Raw genomic sequence first — 27,455 nt, forward strand, 5'->3', positions numbered from 1 at the left:
TGAGCTATGGGGAAATGTATTAAAATAGATTTCCTGAGAAGCAGGCAGATTTGCTGTTGATGTAGCGGGTTAAGCTAACAGCTCCCGCAGGTAGCACCGGCTTAAAATATCCATCAACAATAGTCTGTGTGGCCATATTAAGCACATAGTTGGATAAAGGGGAATGATTGTAGTGTTCCTTATCATTCATCTCTATAATGAATATCTGTAAAGACATAGTTTGAATTGAGGATTTTCCACCCAGCGCAGCTAGTTTAAAAGCAAAGATAAAAAGGCACAAGGAACAGCCATACCTGGCAGAGTAGACGTTTGCTTTCCTGGCAATAAGAGGGCTAGAGCAGAGCAGATAGTGACGCTGAAACCAATTCCATTTTTTATTCATTTAAACCACAGAAGAACAACAGGACTGTAAATAAAAGTATCAAAGGATCAATTAAGTCATTTTCAAATTAACTATTTGTAGGTGAAAAGATACTCAGGATTTGATTTTGTTCTCACAAATGAGACAATGCAATGTAAAAATAGACTGGACACAGAAAGCAAAGTTTAAAATATGTATTTATAAAAAAATAAATTACATGCAGAAGAAAAGGCAAATTTCCAGAGTTTGCAGTAAAAAATAATCCCTTTGTTTCTGAGTGATTGCTAGTCTCAGGGGTGTACTGTGGAAAGTCTTGTTTTCTGGTTTCTTTGCATGGGAAGAATGTCTCTGATCCAGTATTTGAACAGTGAAACGACCGCAGTGGTTTCCTCTGAAAGACAAAGAAAGAAAGGGAAACACTTCAGCTTCTGCTGACAAGACAACTCCACAGGGACACTCAAAGTTTTATTCCTATACTGAAATAAAGTTAGTGCGACTTCTAACATTAGCAGCACATAAGATTGTTCAGTCTGTATAAAGGGGAGCAATCAATGTCATTCGTGAGAGGAAGTCTGGGATGCACTGAAATACGATTAAAAGAAATCTACTTTAAATGTGCCCCTGTGGTCAGCAGATTGCCACTGCGAGGCTAGACAGAAAAAGGAAAGGTTTAGAAAAATCACCTGAAGGGCTTTAAAAGCACGCATGCTCCTGGATTAGCTCCTTTACAACAGCGCATGTGGGCTATGTTTAACTACAAGGCATGCTTCAATGAGGTTGATGAAAATCTTAATAATAAATACATCTAAAATGTTCCAATTGCAGTGATTCATAAATGTGAAGTCAGATGAAGAAAAGTATGCAGCAGAATACTGGGAAAATTACACCGATATATTTTCTGTTTCTCTGATATTTTACGCAATATTCAAAATAATTACTTGATTAGGGTTACTTGGGATTAAATTGTTATTCTTCAATGTTTGGGTTGATTTCTTAGAGGTATTAAAATAAAACAAATTAAATAAAAATGATACACAATTAATTCAATTGAACAAAACGCTGATGAAGGGGCCCCTGTGTGCATCTGACGTAGGAACTGTCATTATTCAGGAGCGCTATTTCCTTTTGCAATGCCGCTCTTACAGTGGCCAAAGAAAGACTTTTACTCTTTGTTCTCTCCAGCATGAGAGGGAGGAGGCAGCAGAGTTGTGATCACTCCGGCCTGCAATCAGTAAGCAGGGAGACACGCAGGTGCATGCATGGAGAGAGAAAGGGCTCACCTGCCCAACCCCTCCCACCGTGGGGAGGCACCGGTGGGCCCTGCTGTAAGAGCTGGGAGGACTCCTGTCAGAGCAAACAGTTCACCTCTACCAAGACGCTTTGCTGTTTTACACTTCTGAATAAACAGACTTATCTCCTCAACTCACTGTGTTTCTTTTGAGGAACCAATATTTCCTCTCAGATGAAAGTCTTTTAAAGATTTGTTATCATTCATTATATCAACTGTTCTGTTATTAGCTATATTTTTAAATGCCTCCTCTTAGAGGAAAGTTTATCCATGTTTGTTAGCTTTTGTTTATTTACTCAAATTACCTGTTACAGTTATACCAATCCTACTATTAGCTAAATTTAATTTTGCTCTGTTATAGTTATACCAATCTTACTGTTAGCTAAAATTACCTGATTGATATTCTGTATCTGTATTTCTGTGTTTGATTTTTTTAATGTTTTTATTTCTGTATTTCTGTACCTGATTGTTGTTTCTGTGTTGTAAAGCAGTTTGGATCGCCTTGTTGCTGAAAAGTGCTATATAAATAAATTTCACTTCACCAAATATTGGTTTTCTTCTGTTCCTTTCTTCTAAAAGGTGCAGATCGCTTCCAAGCGGGAACTCAAGCTTTACAAAATGAATACTGATTTATAAGTTCCTATGCTGTTGAGCTGTAGTTAGACAGGACCGCTTTCAATCTGATTGAAATGCTGCATTAAAACCAGTCGAGTTTTAAAACTGTGAATGGAAGCAAGACTCATCCAGTGTGATGAGGGTGGGGTGGTAGGGAAAGGATGGAAAAGTTTTGAGTCAGAGAATCAGAATCAGAATTCGTTTTTATTGCCATTGTTGTGTTCACTAACTAGGAATTTTGCAGAGGAGAGAATAAGCATAGTTTCTCTTGTATGCGTTTCAAAACTAGCTCATCCACCAAGTTGTGGGGTGACAGGAAGGGGCACAGACAAACGTCACTCTGTGGCCAACGTAACAAGGCCCAAATCTTTTGGCTGGTTTCCCTCAAGCTCATTCTCATACACGTGTTTGTGTGCGTGTAACAACAGCAAAGTCCCTGCTGATCCAGTTAAATAACGAGCCTGCCAACAAATGCACAAACACACTCAGATGGTGTCAGGGGATGCAAGAGATGTTTGGCTGTTGACAGACTTCAGGCGAGATTAAACATGTTAGTTCATTTTAGACGGGGGTAACCTGTGTGTGAGATGCATTATGGACAAGACCAGCACCTGAATTAAATACTCGTGGGCAGGTATGCACACGCAAAAGGCTAGTAAAGACAAGAAAGGGCAAGTATACTCAAGTAAGCAACAAATATTAATGTTAGAGCAGACTAAATAGGAAGCAAGCATGGGCAAACAAAGGCAAGTATTAACCTGCTGGGACAGGTCAGTGAAGTGTTCCAGCAAGAGGAGGCCAGTGTGCACCGGGATGCAATAATAAGAATGCGCCTTCACACAGGCCTCCTATCAGCCTCCTTCCCTAACAAACACCCAATGTTTTTAACTTCTGGTACTTTTACTCACCTGCAGACATGGAGGGGTTGTGGTTGAGCTCATCCAGTGCCTTTTCAAGAGCGTCTGTTTCACTGTGTTGAGCTAAGGCCTTCAGACAGCATAGCTGCTTCAGAACAGAGCAAGGCTTGCATCCACTCGCTATGCTGCCCAGAAGGTCATCCACTGTGGCAGACAGGTGTGGGGCCTTGATTTCATGCAGCGAGGCTGTAGGAGCACAGAGAAAGGGAGAGTTGGTCTGTTACTGATAGTGTTTTCTCCCCATTCACTGTCACTGTTACTGAAGGTGCTCCAACCAGGATTTTTGGGGCTGATTGACCGACTGAAACTGGTTAAATGGTCTATTTGCAGCATATAATTCACAATGCGACCAAATATTTTTTATTATTTTTGGGGGCTTTTTATGCCTTTAATGTGCTGTTAGGACAGTTGGAGAGAGACAGGAAGCAGGGGGCAGAGAGAGGGGGAAGACATGCAGCAAAGGGCCATCCGGTGCAGGACTCGAACCAGGACCCGCTGCAGCGAGGACCGCAGCCTCCGAACATGGGGCGGCTGCTTAACCCACTACGCCACCGACCACCCCACAATGCGACCAAATTTAGTGATTTAACTATACTGTCATTGAAATTAGAAGATGAGAAAGTATAATGAATTAACAACTGTTAATCTATTATTGGGAAACATATGTGTCCATCCATCCATCCATCCATCCATTATCTTCCGCTGGTCCGGGGATCGGGTCGCGGGGGCAGCAGCTTGAGCAAAGAGACCCAGACGTCCCTGTCCCCGGCCACTTCCTCCAGCTCTTCTGGGGGGACCCCGAGGCGTTCCCAGGCCAGCCGAGAGACATAGTCTCTCCAACGTGTCCTGGGTCTTCCCCGGGGCCTCCTCCCAGTGGGACGGGCCCGGAACACCTCACCGGGGAGGCGTCCAGGAGGCATTCTCACCAGATGCCCGAGCCACCTCATCTGACTCCTCTCGATGCGGAGGAGCAGCGGTTCTACTCCGAGCCCCTCCCGGATGACCGAGCTTCTCACCCTATCTCTAAGGGAGAGCCCAGCCACCCTGCGGAGGAAACTCATTTCGGCCGCTTGTATTCGCGATCTCGTTCTTTCGGTCACTACCCACAGCTCGTGACCATAGGTGAGGGTAGGAACATAGATTGACCGGTAAATCGAGAGCTTCGCCTTCTGGCTCAGCTCCTTCTTCACCACGACGGGCCGATGCAGAGCCCGCATCACTGCAGACGCCGCACCGATCCGTCTGTCAATCTCCTGTTCCATTCGTCCCTCACTCGTGAACAAGACCCCGAGATACTTGAACTCCTCCACTTGGGGAAGGATCTCATTCCCGACCCGGAGAGAGCATTCCACCCTTTTCCGGCCGAAGACCATGGTCTCAGATTTGGAGGTGCTGATGGTCATCCCAGCCGCTTCACACTCGGCTGCGAACCGCTCCAGTGAGAGCTGAAGGTCACGGCCTGACGACGCCAACAGAACCAAATCGTCCGCAAAAAGCAGAGACCCGACTCTGAGGTCGCCAAACCGGACCCCCTCAACGCCCTGGCTGCGCCTAGAAATTCTGTCCATAAAAATTATGAACAGAATCGGTGACAAAGGGCCGCCCTGACGGAGTCCAACCCTCACAGGAAACATGTCCGACTTACTGCCGGCAATGCGGACCAAACTCTGACACCGGTCATACAGGGACCGAACAGCCCATATCAAGGAGTCCGGCACTCCATACTCCCGGAGCACCCCCCACAAGAGTCCCCGAGGGACACGGTCGAACGCCTTCTCCAAGTCCACAAAACACATGTAGACCGGTTGGGCGAACTCCCATGCACCCTCCAGGATCCTGCGGAGGGTATAGAGCTGGTCCACTGTTCCACGGCCAGGACGAAAACCACACTGCACCTCCTGGATCCGAGATTCGACTATCCGGCGGATCCTCCTCTCCAGTACCCCCGAAAAGACCTTACCAGGGAGGCTGAGGAGTGTGATCCCCCTATAGTTGGAACACACCCTCCGGTCCCCCTTTTTAAAGAGGGGGACCACCACCCCGATCTGCCAGTCCAGAGGCACTGCCCCCGATGTCCACGCGATGCTGCAGAGACGTGTCAACCAAGACAGCCCCACAACATCCAGAGCCCTGAGGAACTCAGGACGGACCTCATCCACTCCCGGGGCCTTGCCACCGAGGAGTTTTTTGACCACCTCGGCAACCTCAGCCCCAGAAATGGGAGGTCCCACGTCCGAGCTCCCCAACTCTGCTTCCTCATCGGAAGGCGTGTCGGTAGGATTGAGGAGGCCCTCGAAGTATTCCCCCCACCGACTCACGACGTCCCTAGTTGAAGTCAGCAGAGCCCCGCCCTCACCATACACGGTGTTGACGGTGCACCGCTTCCCCCCCCTGAGCCGCCGGATGGTGGACCAGAATCTCCTCGAGGCCGTCCGGAAATCGTTCTCCATGGCCTCCCCGAACTCCTCCCAAGCCCGAGTTTTTGCCTCAGCAACCGCCGAGGCTGCGTTCCGCTTGGCCTGTCGGTACCCATCAGCTGCTTCCAGAGTCCCACTGGCCAAAAAGGCCCGATAGGACTCCTTCTTCAGCTTGACGGCCTCCCTCACCACTGGGGTCCACCAGCGGGTTCGGGGATTGCCGCCACGACAGGCACCGACCACCTTGCGGCCACAGCTCCGGTCGGCCGCCTCAACAATGGAGGCACGGAACATGGCCCATTCGGGCTCAATGTCCCCCACCTCCCCCGGGACATGGTTGAAGCTCTGCCGGAGGTGGGAGTTGAAACTCCTCCTTACAGGGGATTCCGCCAGCCGTTCCCAGCAGACCCTCACAATACGTTTGGGCCTGCCAGGTCTGACCGGCTTCTTCCCCCACCAGCGGAGCCAACTCACCACCAGGTGGTGATCAGTTGACAGCTCCGCCCCTCTCTTCACCCGAGTGTCCAGGACATACGGCCGCAAGTCCGACGATACGACTACAAAGTCGATCATCGAGCTGCGGCCTAGGGTGTCCTGGTGCCAAGTGCACATATGGACACCCTTATGCCTGAACATGGTGTTCGTTATGGACAATCCGTGACGAGCACAGAAGTCCAACAACAAAACACCACTCTGATTCAGATCGGGGGGGCCGTTCCTCCCAATCACGCCCCTCCAGGTCTCACTGTCATTGCCCACGTGAGCATTGAAGTCCCCCAGCAGGACGAGGGAGTCTCCCGGAGGAGCACTCTCCAGTGCCTCCTCCAGGGACTCCAAAAAGGGTGGGTACTCTGAACTGCCGTTCGGTGCATAAGCACAAACAACAGTCAGGACCCGTCCCCCCACCCTAAGGCGGAGGGAGGCTACCCTCTCGTCTACCGGGGTGAACCCCAATGTACAGGCGCACAGCCGGGGGGCAATAAGTATGCCCACACCTGCTCTACGCCTCTCACCGCGGGCAACTCCAGAGTGGAAGAGAGTCCAACCCCTCTCGAGGAGGCTGGTTCCGGAGCCCAAGCCATGCGTCGAGGTGAGTCCGACTATATCTAGCCGGAACCGCTCAGCCTCGCGCACCAGCTCAGGCTCCTTCCCCAGCAGAGAGGTGACGTTCCACGTCCCAAGAGCCAGCTTCAGTAGCCGAGGATCAGACCGCCAAGGTCCCTGCCTTCGGCTGCCGCCCAGCTCACACTGCACCCGACCCCCATGGCCCCTCCCACGGGTGGTGAGCCCGTAGGAAGGGGGACCCGTGTCGTTTCTTCGGGCTGTGCCCGACCGAGCCCCACGGGCACAGACCCGGCCACCAGGCGCTCGCCGGCGGGCCCCACCCCTGGGCCTGGCTCCAGGGGGAGGCCCCGGTGACCCGCGTCCGGGCAAGGGAACACGGCGTCCAAAAGTATCACTCATCATAAGGGTTCTTGTGAGCTGTTCTTTGTCTGGTCCCTCATCTAGGATCTGTTTGCCATGGGTGACCCTACCAGGGGCTTAAAGCCCCAGACAACATAGCTCCCAGACTCATTGGGGCACGCAAACCCCCCCACCACGGTAAGGTGACAGCTCAAGGGGGAGAACATATGTGTCATATTCCATTATCTCAAACCAGAGCATCTCGTGGTTGTTGGACCAACGCAGAACTTTTTAAATGTAGGTTTCTTTTGGCACAAGATAAATAATATTTTATGAAATGAGAATTGGCAAAAAAGTCAAGTGTATACAACACACCAGATTAAAAATAAAGTAACAAGGCCAGTAATATAAAACAGTTCTCTGAGAGCTGTTTTTTTTAATGAAAACTGGACAGTTTGTTCCTATTTTTTTCCCTTCCTCTGCCTTTCAAATCAGAGTGTGCAGCATAGCATGCCTGCTGTAGAAGGCAGAGGTTCTAGCATTGTTCCAAAAATGGCAGATTCGGGTTGGATTAAGAAACACAGATATTTTGGCAGGGTGACTTGTAGTAAGCTGGTGACAAATTGTTTGAGGTGTCTCCTTAAAGTTTAATCAGTCGGGGCGGTCGGTGGCGCAGTGGGTTAAGCAGCCGGCCCATGTACAGAGGCTACAGTCCTCGCTGCAGCGGGCCCTGGTTTGAATCCCACATCTGACAGCCTTTTGCTGCGTGTCTTCCCCCTCTCTCTGCCCCCTGCTTCCTGTCTCTCTCCAACTGTCCTATCCATTAAAGGCATAAAAAGCCCCCAAAAAAAGTTTAATCAGTCAAAGACAATTTCTTGGCAATGATAGTGAGTCAGTGCTTGGGTACACATATTGTCCAACTTGTAACTATCGAATCTTAGATATTCCCATCTAATACACTCAATTAGCAGTGCAATATCAGCATTTTTTTAGTTAACTATGGGGCTGCACAGTAGTGTGTTGGTTAGCACCATCGCATCACAGCACAAGGGTTCCTGCTGTGATATGCATATGCATTTAAAAAGGTGTTTCGTGACACAGTCACAAGGAATTGTCTAGTTTTATGAACTCTTTTAGCGTTTGTCAGTAAATTATATGAAAGAAATTAAGTCCAACGGTGAGCATTTGTAGAGAGCATGGTCACTGTCAAAGAAGGCAAGCAAGAGGGATCAGTACTTACTATCTGACATATAGATTTCCGTTGTTGTCCTTAGGAAGTCTGACAACTCAGCAGCTCTTCTCTTGTTATCCTCCTCCTCTTTCTCCTCTCCATCTTTATTGTATGTGAACTCCAGTGCAGCAGCCCGGGGCAAAAGACCCATGGACATCATCTTCTCTTTGTGCCTTTTCTTCTTCAGCTTTCTCCTCTTGTTTTTGCTCATGCGCTCCCATTCTTCATCCACAGGCACCCGACTCTGACCTGTGCTGGACTCACTCAGGGCTGCTCCATGTTTCCCAGAGTGTCGAGCAGGGGCTGGTTTCCTCTTTCCTCTCCTCCTCCTTTGTCGCTTTTCTACCTCTTTCTCACCTTCCAGCTCTTCGTTGCTTTCATGGACACTCTCCTCTGCAGGAAATATGACAGTAAACACTCGATCAGTTTCAAAACGTGTGCACTTTGATGCATCTACACCGCCAAAATAATTCTTTGCATGAAACAAAATGGGGAGGAAGTTCGGATTGGGATGGACCACAGAAATGCTGTGAAGGCTGAGACTGAAGGTTTCCTTCCAACTGATCGCTGCAGCCACTGATAAGTCTGATAGATATATATCTGTATATCTACATCTCAGTTTGAGCATTTGTATACACACTAGAAATGAACAAATTTCCGCTAGTTTCATTTTTTTTGAGTAGAATTTTTTCCACACTGCCAAATATCTTTTCTGACATATGCTATTATTTAAACTTAACTTAACCAATGGTGACTCCAGTTTCACTGCTACATCTCCCCTAAACTTAACTGGAGGTGTCGTCCCATGAAAATATCTAAAGCATGTGCACAAGGAGAATACTTTGTCTAATATGTTACAACCGAGGATCCAAATGCAGACATCACGAGGAAGAAGCTAATACATTTTATTAAACAAAACCAGAAGCGCTGACATGGCAGGATGTCCAAAACACAACGAGACAAGCAAGGCAGGAGGAGAACAATACTTAACATGGGGGAGAAAATAACTATAGGCACAACAACAACAAAGAGGATCTGACACTGAAAGGAAACCTGTCAGTAGTCCTGTCGACTGAGGGATGTGTGTTCCAATCACTAACTGAAACCTGGGGCCTGTATTACGAAGCAGGTTCAACATATCCACAATAACTTGTAGTTATCTGGCTTGACTAACCCTAACAATGGAGATTTAACCAAGTGGTACCGAGACATTGGTTAACAACTCGATAAGATAACTTTTCCAGCTCCGGATATCTGCCTGTTCAAGTAAAAAAATGGTCAGATTATCAATAACAATACAGCCTTGGAAGCTGAAAATCAACAACAGCCGCAGCCAAAGCAGGAAGGAAGGAAAAAATAACAATGTCAACTATGTATATGTGTAAATTAATAAACTGATAAATATCGCTGTCATGACACTGCAGGATGAGTAGATTAAAAATGCCTGATTGTGTAGCCTGTTTTATTAACCGACTGTTGTGTGGGTGTATTCTTGAGATAATCTTATCCTTCAGACACACTTCTGACAGTTTTTTATGCTTCTTGCATCAAATAAAGAACAAACAAAACAGCAATTTAAACCACTCGTGGGATTTAGTGCAAATGTCATCCAGGTTCTAAAATGTTCAGTAAAACAGGTTTTAGTTGTTATTCTAATGATCTATTTTAATAGCTCAAGCTGCTGCCCCCGCAACCCGATCCCCGGACCAGCGGAAGATAATGGATGGATGGATATTTTAATTAGTTTTCAGAACATTTCATAAGATCAATGTGGATGTTAAAAGAAATATAAAGATATCATTTGATGATATCCTGCACTGTGAGAGGAAATGTCGAGGAAACAGTTAATAATGCAGTGATGATTTTAACAAATAAAAACAATTATCGTTAGTTCCAAAGCTTCAAACATCATCAAGGACGAGCTATACAGTAATCCGTCTCCAAGTACAGAAGCGTTCCCTTCTGACGTGGTATCTTGTTGTCAGTCAAAGTCAAACAGCTGGGTTGGACTTAGGAGAATCAGAGAGAAATTCTCTTCCTGTCCAAGAACCGATATCTTATTTTTTATGTTCCAAGAGAATTGTTTGCTCGGGAGTAGGTGGTTTTACATGGGTTTATGTCTTATCTGAACCATGCATCCTGATAAGAAGTGAACCATCTTCGCGACGCTGAAAATCCGATCTGAACTCTAAGTTTTCTTGCTAAGCCACTAATCCTGCTTTGTAGTACACCTAGTGTGGGAAGGCAGGAAGCAAAACACCTTTCAAGCTAATCCATACACTTCTTAATTAGCCACAACTGCCACAAACACACTGAAATCAATAACACTGATGAATAAATATCTCAGCCTGATACATGTAGAGGCAGAGGCGCATTCTTTGGAATCCAGAAATGTTGTTTTCTTTGGAAACCAGAGCACTGCTCCCTTAAAAAAATATATTTGAGTGCTACAATGTGTGAATATAGCATTAAACCTGCGAGTGTGCTGGTGAAGAGTTGCTGCTTCATACCCTTTTCTGCTGACCAGTGTGTAGATGATCAAGTGCTCATTGCTATTGTGGAAACATTCAGAATATTTGCGGCACTGATAAAACACAAAATCCTGTAGACTCATCCGCCATTTTCATGTCTCGCCTCAGAAATCTGTTTCTCCGTATTCTCAGTTTGCAAATGATGAATCCAACTTCCAAGCACTTTGAATTGCCTTGTGTACAAATTGTGCTCCACAAATAAACTTGCCTTGCCTTCTCATCTCAATTACTGTTACGAGTCTTTTGCTTAGAAATCCTGATATTCAATTCCCTTTTTGTCAACCTAACACAGCCCACACACTTTAACAACTACATGTTTAGTCCGACATGCGATCCTGTCCCTAACCTTTGTTTTTCCGTCTCTGTGTGGATGTAAAAAAAAAAGAAAGAAAGAAAAAAAAAAAAAAAGGTCTGTTTTGATCCGAGCATTGCAGTTCACACAGTTAAAAAAAGTGAAGATTGCTTGGGGGAGGCAAGGTTTAAAGACACTTGGTGAAGACAGATTTCTCTGTAAGTCTATCCCTCAAATTGCTTTATCGCTTGGGAGCAAAAATAGGAGGGTTTACAAACACGACATTATGATCACTGGGCAAAAGATGCCCGTGTTTTCTAACCACCTCCTCCAATGACTGAGAGATAAGTGAAAAAGCAGTAATCAAAATAACAATGTATTTGTCTTGATTACATAATGTGGCTCAGTTAGCTGTTGATCACCTGTGAGACCACGGTCTCAGTTTGAAAAGGATTACACCCACTAATGCATCAGGTGCGCTGAGGAAAGCTGAGGACCGAAACGCTTCCGTTTTTGTTGCCGTTTAAAGTTATTACAAGACTTCTTTGCATTTCCTTTATTATGCCTCGGCTCCTGCATGTCTGTATTGCAAAGGCCATTGTGTATCATTAAATTAATTTTTATACTTTCAAACCCCTTAGCGAACCCTTGTTTCTTATGGATGGGGGCTTTGCCATAGTAAAGCAACCAGATCATCTCACTGTCAGGGTCAAAGATTCAGGGTTTTTTTTGACACCCATTTGTAGATCTGGTCAATTAAGAAAACCACAGGTTGTCTTTTTTGCGCACAACACATTAATCATTACTTTACCACACCAACTAGATCTGTTCTACGGTTTCTGTAATGCCACTTTGATGGCTTATTAACCTTTATAAAAATCAAAGCCAAGCTGACCTCAAACAGGACTTTAGATAGCAAATTGCCTCGTAGGTTCAGTACACAGTAAATCAAAAAATATGTTCAATTAGGAGCTGTTAGGCTGACCGGGGCAATTAATCAAACTTAATCTTGCCATTCATTCCAGTGGGTACCCTCAAACAGTGTCCTGCGTAAGCCAACAACTTTCTTTCATTTCACTGAAGTAAGCATTAGTCTGTCACGAAGATCAGCATTAATGGATATGATGAGCACGGCCAAGTGTAATGAACCATGGCTTTTACTGCAGCCTGATCTTTTTCTTAGAAAATAAATAAACAGTCATTAAATGACTCACACCAATGGCGGAGCATGTGACATATCTATGAATAAGGCAGCCTTCAACCTCAACGCATCATAGGTCCAAAAAAAAAAAAAAAAGGCAACTTATCCAAATTTATCCTGGCAATCACTACAAACAGATGAAAGTGAAAACATGATCACAGAGACTCAACTAGTATCTCCACTGCATTCAAATTCCCTTTCATCCAATCTCCAAGAATTACTTTCATTCTGGACAGCCAACCAGGAGAAATACCACACCATAAATTTGTTATCGCTCAATCGTGCATAATAGGAGTCCATAATAACAAAGATTAAGCTTCTCTTACCAGCTGGATCCTCTGCACTGTTTATGCTTTCTGGCTGGGGAAGTGTGACAGATTTCTCTGAATGTAAATTGTAGTCTGGGGGAGGCGGTAGAACCGTGTACATCCGCTGGCAGGGAATGTTTCGCTCACCTCCTGAAGGAAACACGGCCAATTAAAGAATTAAATTAAACTCAAATCAAGAGCAGAAATGTGGCGACAATGGTGTGTGTGTGTGCGCAGTGATCATATGATTTCACCAAACACTGTGTCATCTCCAGAAGTTTTTCTTTTCACATGAGTTGTTCTGGCTTTGGGATCTACTACAGCTGGAGGGTTGTGGTCCTTTGCAGGTGTGGAGGTTGTGGGGTAAAGCTTCCGAAGAACTTTAGACTGAAACGCTATGGGTGACAGAAGAAAAACTCTCTTGAACTGGTGCATTACTATTGTCAAACACCTATTCAGTATCCAAATTATTGAATATCATCAAATCAACCTTGGAAACTGTTGTAGACCATTTGTATACAATTCCCACATTACCAACAGAAACAATGCTAGTTGTAATAATAATGAACAGTGTAAGGCACCAAAAGTTGAATAAATAAATAGAACACCACAAAAAAAAACTCATGAACGCATTGAAAAACCTGTAAAAGTAGGTCTATTTACTTCTAATGTTGGCGAATGACCAATAAACTTATGATAAATTTTAAGGACATTTAGAGAATAAGATTGAATGAGTGAGTAAGTGTTTCATATAGTATACGTTGTACACATAAGGAGTATCGGTGCGCTGGATGTGAAAAGAGTGAATGTTCTGTTCATTTGACAGTGGAGCACGTGTATTTGTTTACAACAAAGCTAGTCACCTACTTTGGCACGAGAGTAAGAAAGTTAGTTACATTAGCAAGCTAGCTTACTGCATTTACTTCTGTTTGATTTCAATCATGTTTTGGGGAAACACGTGGTACTCACCTTCTTTCCTATGAGCCATATTGGCATATCCAACTCAGCCGAAGCGAAAAAGCCACGGAATTTGAGCTCGCCTAGCTTCCGAGACAGTCAAGCTAGCAAGCTAGCTGAATCAACAACAAATATGCTTTAAATTTAGCCCGCTTTGGCTGTCTGCCTCACATCCGGTATTACACACAGGTGATATAACAGACTTTTGCATCTCTAGGTACCGATAAAGCGCTAAAACCAATTTAAAGGAAACATTTAACTACACCTAACAAACAAGATTAACGCCCAGTCCACTTTTGCTGTTTTCCACCTCTTATGACTCGCATACTAGCAACGGGGACTACAAGACCTCCGCCCGGCTGCGCCAATTTCCACTCAAAATCATGCCAATTTAAAGTTGACTTTATTGACAGAACAGAAAAGGATCATTTTATCTCGAGTTCGTCCACATCTTGAATAAGTCAAAACCACTCCTCAAATCGGCATACGAATTAAGCTTTTTAGTACAATATCACAGTTTGACACAATGTGGGGCACTTTGATAAAAACAACTAAGGGAATAACAGCTGTATATTTTACCCTGACTCCTGGTGATTTGAAAATAATCACAAGGTGGTTGAACGATTGTGTCATTGCAGCCAAAGTAACCAGAGCTTCTTAGATTAAAAAATGTATGAAAATGATTTACTTTCTTCCATGATGATACATTAGGATAGAGCTCCCCATGTGTTTGAATGTAGTATTAACAGCGGCTTGGGGCGTGCGCACACCACACCAGCTGTAGGACGGGGTTGATGCGAGATGAGAATACTAAGCAGGCACCTCATGGCTCAGCATCAGCACCGAGCTGAGTTGAGATTTGCGCACCCATCAAACTTGGCTTGGGACCTCAGCATGTGAACAGGCTTTGCTGGAGAAGGATCCACCTAGAATGTCAGCTCTGAAGAAGGTAATTCCTCTTCTCCCCTTTTAATGTCTCAACCTTTCTGCACACATTCTTTCATTCTGACAGTAATTATGAAAATGTAAGCCTGAGTGACAAATTGTGTGTTTTAGCAGTTTGGTGGTAGGATTTTTCTTCCTTGTGCAAGAGAAGTCGACTAGAAATCACATGCATGAGCCTTATCAGTCAGACACAAACAACAAAATGTAGCGTGATTTTTGCCATCAGGTTTGACTTGTTACATTTCTTGGATTTGATAACAGTTGCATCAATTCGTTAGTAAGGAGCTTGGGTGTGGAGAATGTTGCGCAGAAAAAGCCCTCTTAGCTTAGGGTAACTTCTCAAATGGATGTTATATCATGTTTGATCTCCCAAAGACTCCTTCTTTTGTGCACTGTCACGTAATACTGTAAGTGCCGACTGTAGTCTCTGTGGGTGGAAGAGCTTCACTGACTGTCTGACAGAGCCCCATCCTGAATGAGAGTGGAGCTTCCTACAATCAAACAGAGAAAGGCATTGGATGAGTAAAGGGCACTGTAAGATTCCACAAAACTACAGTGATTCGTGTGAAAATGTTACATAATATGTTGTAGTGCACAAGACACTGAAAAGCACATGCTCAATTTGCATAAGTCTTCTTATTAATCACAGTGAGACTTGCACTCCGACGAATGGTGTAAGAGTCTGTGTAGGAATTTCGCTGTTGAGAGGATATTGAAAGATGAGAGCAAGTTAAGCACAGTTTTGTGTAAAAACCTCGTCATCACTGTCTGCTGTACATTCAAAAATTGTGTGAAAAATTCAGCGCTGTTGTAAGTCTTGATGTCTCACCACAAAAACAAAGTTGGATAGAACGCCTGCTTCAGCGCTGCTGCTGAATCCACAGCAAATACACAGCATTCAGCATGCTCTGTGAGTGACAAAGTGCTGGCTGCCAGCACTCACACAGAAGACTTCATAATCACAGAGGTACTAAAAATAGGGGATCGTATTCATTGCAATTCTTTGGAAGCTCCGTGGAGTTATTGCTGTTCACCCTAGTGGCTCGAAGCTTTGCCACAATACACCTCAATGGTGTACACCCAACCTGTTCAATAATACAGAAAGGTTTTTATTTTTAGACAGCTGGTCAGCCAGTCTTTCCTCAAAGACTCACAGTGACATGCATGAGTTGCGAATGCATGTGGACTTTTTGCATAGATTACACCCTGTACCTGGAAAATGCATTTTCTGAATGTTTTATGAGGGACCTTAGAAAAGTGCTCCGTTTATTCGTAATGCAGGTGATGACAGGCGCTTTAGAACTGGGATAAGGAGTACCAGGGCAAGAAAAGGGCCTTCGAATTTGTTCCTTGATGGCTCAATCTGTAGATTAAGCATGTTCTATGGATTCTGGGTCTTTGGAGAACTTATTTCTTATGTAAGTACAGAACATCACAAAATGAGCCCTTAAAATACATTTGCGAAATTTGAACTGTGGCAAAATCAAGCAATCAGCTGCCCCCGAGCCCTTTAAGTAAAAAGATTACAGAACACACTGAACACACTTCTCTATGGACCGTGCATCTGTTCTTCTAATGTTAATAGATCTTTGATTCAATATATTTTGAAGTCTGCTCCACACTTGGAATAACAGCCCAGTTTGACTGAACAATGTAATATAGTAACAAAACAGAAAACTTTGGATTTGAGCTTATCAAGACAAAATCTTGATTAGCACTGTAACCTGTCAACCTCAAGCAAGCTCATAAACAACCCTACCGTGCCACTGGTGATTTGTTGGCCAGATCTTTTGGGGCTGTGCTGGCTCTCCCTATTTTATGTTGCATGTCCACCTTCCATCCAAGTTAAGTTCTGCTCTGCAGTGTCTGACTGACTGACAGCAGCACGAGAGAAGGGCAGGGAAAAAAAACAATGTGATCCAAAGTTAACTTTAGAGGACACATTAAACTATTCAGTAGACCATTGCCAATGATATTAGAACACCCTCCCACTCTCGTCTGGGCCAGTAACCGCACACTATGAGCCAGATAATTAAGATGCATAATAATTGATTTTAAACTGCCTTTTTTCCCTCCTTCCCTATTTCAATGCTGTGTGATTTATCAGCCTAGCTGTCCAGCGGCCCAGTAAGAAAACACCTGGTGCTCCTGATGACCAGTTCACTCTTGTCTGTGAAAGTGGCAGCGAGCTCTCAACACGGTTAGATGCACAGTGGAGGCGGGCTATGGTTGCAGCTAGACTGGGCCGTTTCACTGGAGCACCGTCTGAGTTATTGACTGAAGTATGTCCGACACCATAACGCTGTGGGCTATATGCCAAAAATGCACAAGAGATTCTGCTGTTTCTAACTTTTTCTTTGAGTTGCTGGAGTGGTGACTTTGTCAGAAGGTGCAGTCGCAGAATCAGGATTTTATTGCAGCGGAGTGACAGTCTGGAAATGCTTTACACAGGTTGACACATAGTCTAATGGGCTAATTTTCAGTTATAAATTTTGATTTGTTTGGCCGTCTGACAAGAGAAACTGTGTAAACGTCACTGAGAGCACCCTTTATTGAAAATTTGGCTGTATTGATATACACTTATTCTTTATTGTTTTTAGGATCCCACACAGAGCGCCTAGACTTGTTGAGTCTAATTGAGCACAGATGCAGGAGTAAATCAAGCTACAACTGCATTATCTCGGTGTGTTAGTCTGGTTTGAGGAAGTGTTTATACGTGTATATGTAGAGGCTGTTCAGTACGTTCAATTATGTTTAGCCTGTCATACCTAACAAGAAACCCTGTCTCTGGGATGACAAGTGGGAGTCATCACTATAGGTACTTATGTGACTGAAAAAAGAAGTCATTTACCATCATTAAAAAGGCCCCATATTTTTACCTCATTCCCATCACCACGTCTGCTTTACAGGCAACTTCTCCCACTTTCAGTGAAAGGAGAATGATTCATATTACATGGAAGATCTTCACTCATCATTTAGGCAATCTCTCTCTTTACAAAGAAGACAGCTCAATTTAAGCCACCACTTGAGTTAAATCAATGAAGAACAAAGACAAAAAACATACTTTGTTCTTTTTCAGGTTATTTGTAAGGTTTCAAGTCTTCAAGCTCACTCATATACATGCCCATACAAACAAGAGTCATCAACAGGAAGCTTGTGTGGACTTTGCTCACTTGGCTCTCCTAATCCATTTGAGGATTCACAGCAAACTTGAAACACCACCATCGTGTACATAGTGATGTCATGTTGATTTACAGGGGGATAGAAGCAGCTGTGAATGTGAATCGGTCTGACTAAAAGTAAATGTTGAAACATTCAGCAGGCTCTTTTCTTATTCATCCACTGACCGTCTCAGATGTTTCTGCTTTCCCCCTCATTTTTCTGTTTCACGTAAAAAAACATTTTCTAATCTTCTCATGCACTCTTATTCACATCCTCCTTTTTCTATCACTTCTGTCTACATGCTCTTCTTTTTTAAATGCTTGTAGTTTTTCAAGGATGAAAGCCCCTGTATATCTGTAATAGTTTGGCTATTTGGATGAGAGCCAAGTGTGTGTGCATATGGGAATTTATGTGTCCTCATGTACCTACCTGTGCCCCACTCCTGCTCAGTTTATATAACCTTCGAGTTGAAGGTGGACCGAGATCTTCCGGGCAGGTGGATATCAGTGCGTTCTCCCAGTGTTGCTGTTGGCGCAGCAGCTGCATTAAAAGTCACATGCGACCCCTTGCAAGATCCATGAGCAGCTGTCCTTTGAAAGTTTTCACAGTGTACACATCAGTGCCCGTATCTCTCATCAGCTGCAAGCCTTTGAAACCCTTTGAGTGGAGACAAAGGCAAATCATCTTGTGGTCTAATTGGAATTCTAAATTTGTCCGTTACAGCTTCCTGTGTTAAAGCCCTGTCAAAATGCGAAATTCAATCCAAAGACAAATGCAAAAGACCATATACAATTCAAAATTCACTTGAGTTTTTCTTTATCAAATCTGGAAGTCATATAATACTATTACTGCTGGCAAAAGGCCCAGCTCTTTGCAGTAGACCCTTTAAAAAAAGCAACAAACCTGACTTTATTAGCTTAATAAAGAAGGCCAAACTAATGACAGACAATCAAGACAGCAGGATTTTTTAATAGGGGGAAAGAGTAAAAGAATTGATTAAGCTCCAGGGAATAGATTTGTGCTTTAGACTCAATGTGGTCCGGCTGTTTCTACTCGTATTACCTAGACTACTCAGATACTTAGAATTACGGTTATTTGTAAAAAATCTGATGCTCAGGGTACAGTGTGTTGCCCATACCATGTTTACAGTTCTCTTGGGTGGTTTTTATCTTTCGCCAAGAACTCAGCGGTGAGAGGAAAAAGAAGCATAAAAACTCTGTCTTTATCTTTTACTGGGAAGTGCACTTAAGGTATTGAAAATGAAATTCAGAGCAACAGAACTGCACTGTAACAGCGAACATTGCAGATTTAACAAACATAAAAAATCTGAGGTGGATTTAGATAAGCAGCACTTGGACAATAATATTCTTTTCTGTACAGTTTCATGACATTTTTTAGAAACAACAGAGCACTTTGTTTGCTTTGTTCTGTTCAATGGAGTGTAGAATTTTTTGTCAGCCGTCTTACATCTAACTGGCTGACTCACTCGGTGTCTGTTTTCCATTTCCATCTTTTTCAAATCCAAAATGTCTGGCGTATTGCCTGACAGACTGTTCCTGTAGACTGATCTTTTTTATGCTTTGGACTTACATTTGATGTAAAGGCATTGCAACATGTTATTCCATATATGGCTTCCGTCATCCAGCCATCCAACATCACTGCACTCTGCACCCCTTGCCTCCATGCTTGAGCATCTGAATGGCCTCTCAGCTACATGCTACTCAGCTTTTCCCTTAATCATGCCTTAACATTTCTCTTATCGGGCGTGACACATTCTGAGGAAGTGAAGTAAAGTTTGCATATTAAATTTGCTGCTCCATGTATCTTCCATCAATATTGATGTAAAATGAAAAGTAGCATGTGTTATTTAAGTTACCACCTTGTTAAATAAGAATATTGTAAATAATTTATAACAAAGCTCAAGTAAAAGTTATGTAACTGTAAGTATAAACTATGTTGACACTGAGCTGCAAAATGTCTATTTAAATTTTAACATGGTGCTCTCCTGTCAAATAGGATCAATCAGGGTTCAATAGCATAAAGCTAATTCATACATTTTTAAACACCTGTTTGGCAGTGTAGTCCTGTTATGGATACTATATACTATACATACTCACACATGTACTATCTGAAGATACTAATTTGTTAGAGACACTACGGTGTTAATTCAGTTCTTAGATTGGCGAGTTTGATGTGTCGTTCAGATCAACTTCATTACACTGAGAGTAATTTTGTCTGGTGTGTCATGACACCCATAGTGACTGCAAAGCTGCGTGCAAACCTCATCATCAGCTCAATCTGTACACCATTGAGTTCCAATGCTTTCATGGATAGAAAGGGAGCAGGCGGCGCTCAGGTAGACAGGAATAGCTTTGAAAAGCTCTGGAGTGACTCTACTTCCTGTTCATCCACTCAGATCTCACCAAGTGGTGTACTCTACCCATCCACAGCAGGCAGCAAGACATTATACACTGTGACGTTTTAAAATTGCCTACAACCTGCAGATGTAGCGTGTCAAGATCACTATTAGTGAGTCTGTATTTGTTTTATGAATATCCTGAAACATCACGGGGACAGTAGTGGTCCCTCTCTGCTGTGGTCCATTAAGGCTGTGATTCCATTCAAATGAATGTAGTACACTAGAGTCTAACTTGTTTGGAGGCATTTTTGACAAAGTACACTTCAGTAAGGTCCACAGGGTTTGTGCACGTCACAGTGCATGGCCATTACTGGGTGGAAATCCGTAGTTCAACAGGAAGAACCGAGACTTGTTCAGTTGAACATTTTCATTTTGTTGCTGAACTTTTCTGAGCATCGGTTTATGCACGAGTTCAATTATGTAGCCTATCTCTCATCCTCACTCCAGTCTGATGAGGTAGGTTCCATCAAACACTAGACAAAACAATCTTCTGCACTAATGGATTTTCATTGTAAAAAGTAATCTGTACTTTTATATCTGAGGGCCATTTTCAGAGAGCTTATGTCACAGAGAAAAGTTTTCTGATCAGACTTAAATGGTGTGTGACTCAGCCAGCTTGCCCCATTTGGCTGTTCATATATGTTAATGGAAAATGCTTTTGGTTGTTTGTCTCTTATAATGCACCTGCCTCACCGGTCTTTGTATTTGAGTGCTCAGACTCTCTAAAGTGCACCACTGCAAAAGGATTCACACTGCCTAGTACCCGGTTATTAGAGACGTGAAACCATATTTACAATACGACAATCAAGTATTTGTGAAAAAACTAATTTTGTTCTGATTATTTTCAGAGGAATCCTGTAAATCTTAAGTGTGCCTTATGGCAGTAACAAGTCTTAGCCATTGCAAATTAATCCTAGAGGCTCAGCTATGAGGCTTGCTATGCCACTCAAAAAGGCTGGAATATACTGTATATTGAAACTGAAACACCATGCCACAATGCAGTCTCAAATAACTTGGCTTGTGCCAAATCTGTGGCTGATCGATTTTAGTCCTCGTGAAAAAAAAAAGGTTTGTAAGAAGATAAATAAATAAAAGGTTCCTTGATCAGCACTTTCTATATATTCTCTCTACCTGCTCTCTGATTAAACAGTATACTTCACACTTGCATTTCCAGATCAGCCAACTTATTTGCAAAAGTTCAGATATCATTTTAATAACTTTATTCTAGTTTCTTTACTTCAGCATGTTAGGCCTTTGGTTTGTTCACAGTAACATTTACCAAAGACTGGGGGCCTTTTCTTATGCGGATGTGTTTTTCTTGCCATGCCTCTCACTTGACTGCACCAGGAACTGCGGAATCATGTGACTGTTATTAAATGGACTCTGATGTGGCTGGTCTTAGTATGACATCAAGCATTGTTAAAATCCTCTATAAATATCCACAGTATCGAACCTGATTCCTGATTGCTTTGTAAGTTCCTCATGTCCCACTTAGATGTGTCCATTATGGAATCTTTCTTGTTGAAAAATGTGAAATAAATCTTCTCTTGAGCTTCTTCCGAATCTCAAAAAACACAAACAGATGCTTAACACGTTTTGTATGGGAAATTAGAAGCCTTCCTTCTAGACTCAAATCCTTTTAAAGCGTAAATGGGAGGCAAGTGACAAGAGTATCCCTGACAGCTCGTTTTCCATAATCCCCCAGTACAAGCCTCTGCCAGCCAATAGCATCAGTTATATCTGTACGTCGTGGTCTGTGTTTGATGTATTACAAACCAATTGGTTGTGTCATCATCTTTTCAGGGCTATCAATTTGTATCTCCTTACCTTTCTGATCCAGCTCTTTACTGATTGGCACTTTGGTGTAGTCAGTTCATGTGAAGCAGGTATATGACCTAAAGAGGGACCTAAAGAAATATTACTACAACAATAAATGTTTTCTTTTTCGTGCATCACCGTCAGATAAATCTGATAAATCAGTGGGCAACAACACGCACAGTGCACTAACACAAGAATATTAATTATTTTCAAAAATCTAATTTGACTTCATTAAATAAAATACAGCTGATAAATTACTCTAAACCAGATTTTATTTCACAGCTGCAACTTTTAAAGTACACTAAGTGTTCACTGTTTGCAAAGTTGAAGTAGACCTCAGGTGTACGGTATCTTTTACTGTTGCTTGTTTTTAATTCATTTTAATTATTTTAACTTATCTAGACTGTTGCTTGTTCCATGACAGATGTGAATTTGTACATAATCCGCAAGAGTGATGCCACGACAGGTGTGTTTTTGTACATAATCTGCGATAGCGATGCCACGACAGGTGTCTTTTTGTACATAATCTGCGATAGTGATGCCACGACAGGTGTCTTTTTGTACATAATCTGCGATAGTGATGCCACGACAGGTGTGTTTTTGTACATAATCAGCGATAGCGATGCCACGACAGGTGTGTTTTTGTACATAATCCGCGATAGCGATGCCACGACAGGTGTGTTTTTGTACATAATCAGCGATAGCGATGCCACGACAGGTGTGTTTTTGTACATAATCAGCAATAGCGATGACACGACAGGTGTGTTTTTGTACATAATCCGCGATAGCGATGCCACGACAGGTGTGTTTTTGTACATAATCAGCAATAGCGATGACACGACAGGTGTGTTTTTGTACATAATCCGCGATAGCGATGCCACGACAGGTGTGTTTTTGTACATAATCAGCGATAGCAAACCACGACAGGTGTGTTTTTGTACATAATCAGCGATAGCGATGCCACGACAGATGTGAATTTGTACATAATCAGCGATAGCGATGCCACGACAGATGTGAATTTGTACATAATCAGCGATAGCGATGCCACGACAGGTGTGTTTTTGTACATAATCAGCGATAGCGATGCCACGACAGATGTGAATTTGTACATAATCAGCGATAGCGATGCCACGACAGGTGTGTTTTTGTACATAATCAGCGATAGCGATGCCACGACAGGTGTGTTTTTGTACATAATCAGCGATAGCGATGCCACGACAGATGTGAATTTGTACATAATCAGCGATAGCGATGCCACGACAGGTGTGTTTTTGTACATAATCAGCGATAGCGATGCCATGACAGGTGTGTTTTTGTACATAATCAGCGATAGCGATGCCACGACAGGTGTGTTTTTGTACATAATCAGCGATAGCGATGCCACGACAGATGTGAATTTGTACATAATCCGCGATAGCGATGCCACGACAGGTGTGAATTTGTACATAATCAGCGATAGCGATGCCACGACAGGTGTGTTTTTGTACATAATCAGCGATAGCGATGCCACGACAGATGTGAATTTGTACATAATCAGCGATAGCGATGCCACGACAGGTGTGTTTTTGTACATAATCAGCGATAGCGATGCCATGACAGGTGTGTTTTTGTACATAATCAGCGATAGCGATGCCACGACAGATGTGAATTTGTACATAATCCGCGATAGCGATGCCACGACAGGTGTGAATTTGTACATAATCAGCGATAGCGATGCCACAACAGGTGTGTTTTTGTACATAATCAGCGATAGCGATGCCACAACAGGTGTGTTTTTGTACATAATCAGTAGCCGCTTTCGGACTGTAGGAACCTTTGGCAGTTCTAATAACCTTTTAATCCGCGGGGCCGTTTTCTCCCGTGTTCGGACATACAGGAACTCGGGGCTTTCTCCCTTAGTTCCTATAACTATTTAGCTCCTTCTCCGAGGTCGGGTCTTTTCATGGTTCTATAGAACTAATCTAAGGGAGGTGTGTGGTGGTCGGTAGCTACGCCCCATGTAATTCTATCACGGCTGAAATGTCTCCTCATATGACACAGACACAACCAGCGGGTGTTTAATAAGTTAACTTACACTGGTCTCATTTGTCTGCAGCGCTCTGCTCTCCTTTCTTCCTTCATGAAATAAAAAAGTATCTCCTGACTCTCTCTGTGAGCTCTTCCAGCCTCGATATTAGACGCCTGATGTGATTGTCCATGATTAATATCACCATCATGCAGACCATAAACACAGTGGCCTCCCCGCTCTCCATATTAGCTTCTTGGTGGTGTTTTTTCTTCTCTGCTTACTTTTACCGTTTTGTTTTGTGTTTGAATGTAGCGCTAAACGGCTAACGGCTAACACGTCACTGAAGCAGACGGCTGCGCGCGGCGCATCAGTCCCTATCAGGTCCCGACTCATGTGCGAATGCAGACTGAAACAGTTCCGCTGGGGAAGGATACCAGAACGAAATTCGAGGAGGGTAGTTCTGATAACTACTTTCTTAGAACTGTCTGTCCGAAAGCGGCTAGTGATAGCGATGCCACGACAGATGTGAATTTGTACATAATCAGCGATAGCGATGCCACGACAGATGTGAATTTGTACATAATCAGCGATAGCGATGCCACGACAGATGTGAATTTGTACATAATCAGCGATAGCGATGCCACGACAGATGTGAATTTGTACATAATCAGCGATAGCGATGCCACGACAGGTGTGTTTTTGTACATAATCAGCGATAGCGATGCCACGACAGGTGTGTTTTTGTACATAATCAGCGACAGCGATGCCACGACAGGTGTGTTTTTGTACATAATCAGCGATAGCGATGTCACGACAGATGTGAATTTGTACATAATCAGTGATAGTGATGCCACGACAGGTGTGTTTTTGTACATAATCAGCGATAGCGATGCCACGACAGGTGTGTTTTTGTACATAATCCGCGATAGCGATGCCATGACAGGTGTGTTTTTGTACATAATCAGCGATAGCGATGCCACGACAGGTGTGTTTTTGTACATAATCCGCGATAGCGATGCCACGACAGATGTGAATTTGTACATAATCCGCCATAGCAATGCCACCTCAGGTGCACGGTATCTTTTACTGTTGCTTGTTTTTAATTAATTTCAATTATTTTATTTGTTTCTCTTTATATTCTTTTATGTATTTTTAATGCTTCTTCCACTCCCCGCTGCAATGCTTTTATTTTATGTGAAGCACTTTGAATTGTTTTGTACATGAAATGTGCTTTACAAATAAATTTGACTTTGACTTTGACTTAGAAGTGCTGCCAGTCACAGAACAAAGCAGAAAATCAGAGAATTGAATTGTTTCACAGTTGTTTGATTGTAAAGTTCAAGTAGAAACCTCAACGGAGGGGAAAGAGAATGCAAATCTATCTGACTATAGGATTTATAGTCATTACACTCGCGCACTGTTTATGGATGGTGTCTAAACAACCTCTGTACCAGCAGGTAAAGGTGTCGGCAGAGAAATGTTTCCCCGCAAACCTCTAAAGCGTTATCAGACATAATTGAAAGGAATTTCCCTGGTATGAGTCTATATAGTCTTTAATATACTTATCATTAACTATTAGCCTTGCAGCATTCTTTTTTTTATAGCCTTGCAGCAATTATTTGTTTAGCTCTCTACTTTTGTGACCAGATCAGGTTGCTGTCTGTTACGTCCTATAAAAACACTGTTTCACCAAAATGGCAACATTCTAAGAGTCATGAAAAACTACCCTTTTTATTTTCTTTAACCTTTGTGAACTTTTCTGTTCAATGCACCAATAATGATGGTACAACTTTGACTTCCTGCTGAACAGATACTACTCTACTCTACATCTGTCTTAACGCACCTCTGAGCCCCACGTCAGTTGTTGCTCTCGGCAATGTTTCCAAAGCGTCACTTGTGTTTTCTTTTTATTGCATTTACATTAGATGTATGTCTGGATCAGATTATCAGACTTTCTTTCTGATATGATGATCCATGTGGGTGTCCCGGTCATGCAGTGGTTGGATTGTGTAGATTTTCCTTTCACAGTAAAAATATTTGTATGTTTGGTCAAACAGAATTTGACCATAGTTCTAAGTTTAGTTGCTCAGGGTTGTCTGTCTCTCACTGATGTACTGACGACCTTTCCAGAGTTACATCCCTTCTCTCACCCGGCGACAGTTGGGATAGGCAGTATGAGGCACAAACTGATGTCATGACAGATCTACTTATATTGCTCCACAGGGCAAAACACTGAAGTTTCACATTAATGCTCAGCACAATAAAGCTGTTTTCCTTAATCTGTTCCCTGCACGGTTAAAGCTTAAGTTTAAATTCATCACTACATTGATGTCGTATGTGTCCATACATGTTTCTACGTGATGGCATTTGTTTTCCATGTGTTGCTAGCATTTATAGGCTACAAACCTTTATAAGAGGCTGGGAGGGTATAGTGCAATCTTGGAGGGCCAGCAATCTGTTGCTGGCTTGTTCTTCACAATGTTCTCAACAGCCCTTTGGCAATTCCTTATTTTTTTCTTGGGTACTCTCACCCATAAATGTTTAAGGTTAGGCATTAAAAGTACATGGTTAGGGTTAGAAATAATGCACGTGTTTCAGGCTATATGTTGCAAAATACACAATAAGACAGTTAGAAAATCTGCATAATTAGGACTTACACATTTTGGAGTGGATGCAAAACAACGGCCTGAGAATATAACACTATCTGACAATTTGCAGCCATGAATTGTAACATTACTAAATACTGGAACAAGTTGACAAATTTACCTACTACTTGTTTTCTTCTGAGACTTCTTGTGAGGTGTAAAGCAGCTGTGGTATACTGCAAATGATCTCCAATATTTATATTATAACTAACAGACAAATACTTACTTTATTAATGTGATTGCATAGGATTTTTCATAATATAGCAGGATTACCTTTTGTGTACAGGAAAAGTTCAAATTGAGCGTAGATGTAAAAAGCATATTTTCTTGAGGCTCTTATCTTGTATGAATGATGTAGCTTCATGATACATCTCTAAGTTCCGCCCAGAGACGAGCGGTTGAGTTCATTTCTGTTTTTATATCTGGTCTTTTCTCTCGTTTCAAGAGCTGCTATCCTCTTTAATTAAAAGGGATGCTTATCTGATGTTTCCCATTCAAACCCTGAAAGAAGTGTAATAACTTTGACAGACAGAGGAGCTTGAGATGGTCGGAGAAGTGCTAATGTAAATGAATGTCAGCTTTGTTAAAATTAAGTGGAGTAAAATAAGAGGGGGATCTGTCTATATTACAGTAGTAAGGACATTTGGGCTGCAACGAGCCTGTCAGTCAGGTACAAGGACGAGGAGGCATTGTTAGCACATGCTGAGCCACCTCCACATTTCATTTTTTCCAGTTGAAATTTTTCCACATTTGTTCCATTTAAACACCAAAAATGAAATTCACTCTTACAGCAAAGCTTAACAAAATTGTTATTATGCAAAGAAATGAAAACAGCATACTCTATTTTGATTCTCAGGTCTGCAGGGAGATGACCTTGTAGAGTTTGCTGCACAACAGCACAAATGATGATGCTAGACATTTGCATCTCAGTTTCAA

General features: G+C 42.9%; 1 protein-coding gene across 1 annotated transcript; it reads right to left on the minus strand.

Moving 5' to 3' along the window:
* Nucleotides 1-540: 540 nt before the first annotated feature.
* Nucleotides 541-13,864, minus strand: erich1 (glutamate rich 1). Its single transcript, XM_075447874.1, has 6 exons — nt 13,535-13,864; nt 12,820-12,960; nt 12,584-12,715; nt 8,243-8,626; nt 3,173-3,367; nt 541-752 (listed from the first exon to the last, which is right to left on the minus strand). The coding sequence occupies exons 1-6, from the start codon at nt 13,551-13,553 to the stop codon at nt 652-654; spliced, it is 972 nt and encodes a 323-aa protein (XP_075303989.1). The 5' UTR covers nt 13,554-13,864; the 3' UTR covers nt 541-651.
* Nucleotides 13,865-27,455: the final 13,591 nt, after the last annotated feature.

The sequence above is a fragment of the Odontesthes bonariensis genome, chromosome 17, assembly GCF_027942865.1.
Source record: "Odontesthes bonariensis isolate fOdoBon6 chromosome 17, fOdoBon6.hap1, whole genome shotgun sequence".
Lineage (NCBI taxonomy): Eukaryota > Metazoa > Chordata > Actinopteri > Atheriniformes > Atherinopsidae > Odontesthes > Odontesthes bonariensis.